Source organism: Babylonia areolata, chromosome 3 (assembly GCF_041734735.1).
Source record: "Babylonia areolata isolate BAREFJ2019XMU chromosome 3, ASM4173473v1, whole genome shotgun sequence".
Classification (NCBI taxonomy): domain Eukaryota; kingdom Metazoa; phylum Mollusca; class Gastropoda; order Neogastropoda; family Buccinidae; genus Babylonia; species Babylonia areolata.
Genome location: NC_134878.1, coordinates 13623140 through 13625639, shown reverse-complemented (window position 1 = coordinate 13625639; position 2500 = coordinate 13623140). Strand labels below are relative to the sequence as shown.

Genomic DNA, 2500 nt, shown 5'->3' with positions numbered 1-2500 from the left:
CTACCTGTGGGCACAGGGGTCAAAAGTTTCAAAATCATTTTTAATCCGAGAAACCCTATTTGGGCACATGGAGACACAAGGGAAAAACAGGCCCACATCCTCGAGACGTGCAATCGCACGAAGAAGAAGAGAGAAAAATAAAAATTAAAAAGGGGCGAAGGGAAGGGGGGGGGGGCACACACAGGGGAACCCTAGGAAAAGAAAACCTGCAGGGACCACATGCACAAACGCGAATAAACAATCAGCAATTCAATATAAGGAGAAAAAAAAAGGAATGTGAGGAGTACTGAGTGCAACCTGAACAGTGATAAAACTCTTGGGAGAGCTGGACAGTACAAGGTCTTCAGAGAAGAAGCCCCCCCTCCCCCCCTCAGTCAAGTGTTTCGGCCCTTAACTCCTTACACTCTAAGGGGGCCGGGCCGCACCCAGGTCATGACTCCTAGATGCCCTTGTATTGCCGCCTTTTCTTTCTTTGTTTTTACCCTGGTCCTCAGCAGGTTCGAACCCGCGCCTCCAGGGTGGTCGCCACTTCAGAACTGAGTCACCTTTTTCTGGCATACGTGTTTTAACCACTGAGCCATCGTACGCTAGTCTTAGTATGGAAAATTTAATCCTTATGAAGTTTACTTTCATTCCTCCTCGACCAGATCCAGCTGGACCTCTTTTCTGCTGCTTCTGCCATTGCCTTGAGAGCCAATGTCCTCTCTCTGCCAGAAATCGACAGCTGTTTTATGAGGCTGTAGGCAGACGCGCCCACAAACGGTCTTGCACTAATCTCTATGGCGAGGACTTTGGCTTGGAAGCCAGATTCTCTCAGGCTGCTGGCTAGACTGGCACACTTCTCGGTCTTGTAGATGTGGGCTTCCTCCATTCTGCTTTCGTATGGCACAGTGAGCTCAATCAGAATCACTTGTTTCGTTGCCTTGGAGTGGAGTACCATGTCAGGTCTCAAGCCGCTCCTGCTGATGATTTCCGGGTGTTTCGTCCCCTCTGGTAGGTCAACTGTGCTTTCCAATCTTCGGCACCATCAAGCAGCAGTAATGAGTGCAACCCGAACAGTCTTTTAGTAACTTTGTTCGTTTTGATAGCTTTCGATTCTCTGCTGGTGAAGAGTGAAAGAATTGCAAATAACCTAAAACAATTTTTTTTAAATACAACAACAAAAAACAACAACAACAAACCGTTTTGTTAACTACCTTGTGAACGGGTGCAGGAACATACAACAGCAGTGTATTGTATCGTGTTACCAGTTACGTTCCTCTTCCCGTCCCTGATAGGTATATAAGTACAATGTGTTCTTTTTTTTCTTTAAAGTTCGTTGATCTAAACTTTTTCCCCCCTAATCAGAACATATCGCCATAGAAAGCAAGCATTTAACAGAACAACAGAGTCATGTCTTCGAGTGAAACACTCGAGTTAACTCACTGTAAGAGGTGTATCCTCCATTAAAAACCAGCAGCTTTACCACGTATACTTTTCTTCGTAGTCAATGTTTTTCTTTATAAAATATTTTTCAAATTTTGAAATCAATTTTCCGAGCCAACCGAAAGAAAACGAGACAGGAAAGAGAGTGAGAAAGGATGAAGAGTTAGAAGAGAGACAGCTGAGAGGAGTAGACATAAAGAGTGACAGGTAGATAAAACGACAGAAAGAAAGAACACATCTGCCTTTTAAAATAAGACAGAAATTTCTCTATATTCTAAAAAAAAAGAGGTCAGTTGCAATAATAATAATAATAGCAGTATAAACCCAAATACCAGACTTAACAGTGAAATATTTTCGTCCATCCTGGAGGTTCTCGTCCAGATCTGTGAGGAATTCGGTCCACCCTCTTTCTTGAGATGTGTCCAGCCTATCGGTGTTTTACTTTTACCCGATCTGGACCATGTTAACTGCTAATTAGTTCAGTATCTTAAGAGCTTTGGTTTTTCTGTATGTAGCATTACTCAAGATGAAGTGTCACGATGATTCATAAAACCACCACCACCACAACTACCACCAGCAATAAAACATCATCACCAACAAAATTAGACTTTTTCAGATACTAGATAATAAATCATGCTGACAGACTTAGCTTTGAGACAGGAACATGCCTAAGAAAGACACACACGCTGGTGTTATTGTGACGTAAAAGTTTTGTTCGGACCCCCCCCCCTTTTTTCGTGTTTCGTCTAGTATGCCCTCTTTTCCTTTCCTGCGTACGTATAGATGCAAAATCGTGATGTGTTGTCAAAAAATCGAAAAAAAAAAGAAAGCAAAAAAAAAAAGTTGATAAGTAAACAATAAAGAAAGCCATGCACTTGAGACAGCACTTGACTTACCTGAAGCCGGTCAGTTCATCCACACACGTGCCCCCGTTCCGGCAGGGCGCGGACAGACACTCGTCCGTCTCGATTTCGCACGTGGTGCCCGTGAACCCCACCGGGCACGCGCAGCGGTAGCCGCTGACGTCATCACTGCAGGTGCCCCCGTTCATGCACGGCTCGTCTTCGCAGTCGTC

General features: G+C 44.2%; 1 protein-coding gene across 4 annotated transcripts in view; it reads right to left on the bottom strand.

The window, feature by feature from the left end:
* LOC143279742 (sushi, von Willebrand factor type A, EGF and pentraxin domain-containing protein 1-like) overlaps positions 1-2500 on the bottom strand; it is a 93648-nt gene that overhangs the window by 35528 nt on the left and 55620 nt on the right. For all 4 annotated transcript variants that reach the window (XM_076583869.1, XM_076583868.1, XM_076583870.1 and 1 more), the window contains one exon: positions 2322-2500. This exon is cut by the window's right edge and continues 23 nt beyond it. In XM_076583869.1, the coding sequence (XP_076439984.1) occupies positions 2322-2500 (179 nt within the window). The remainder of the gene's footprint in view (positions 1-2321) is intronic.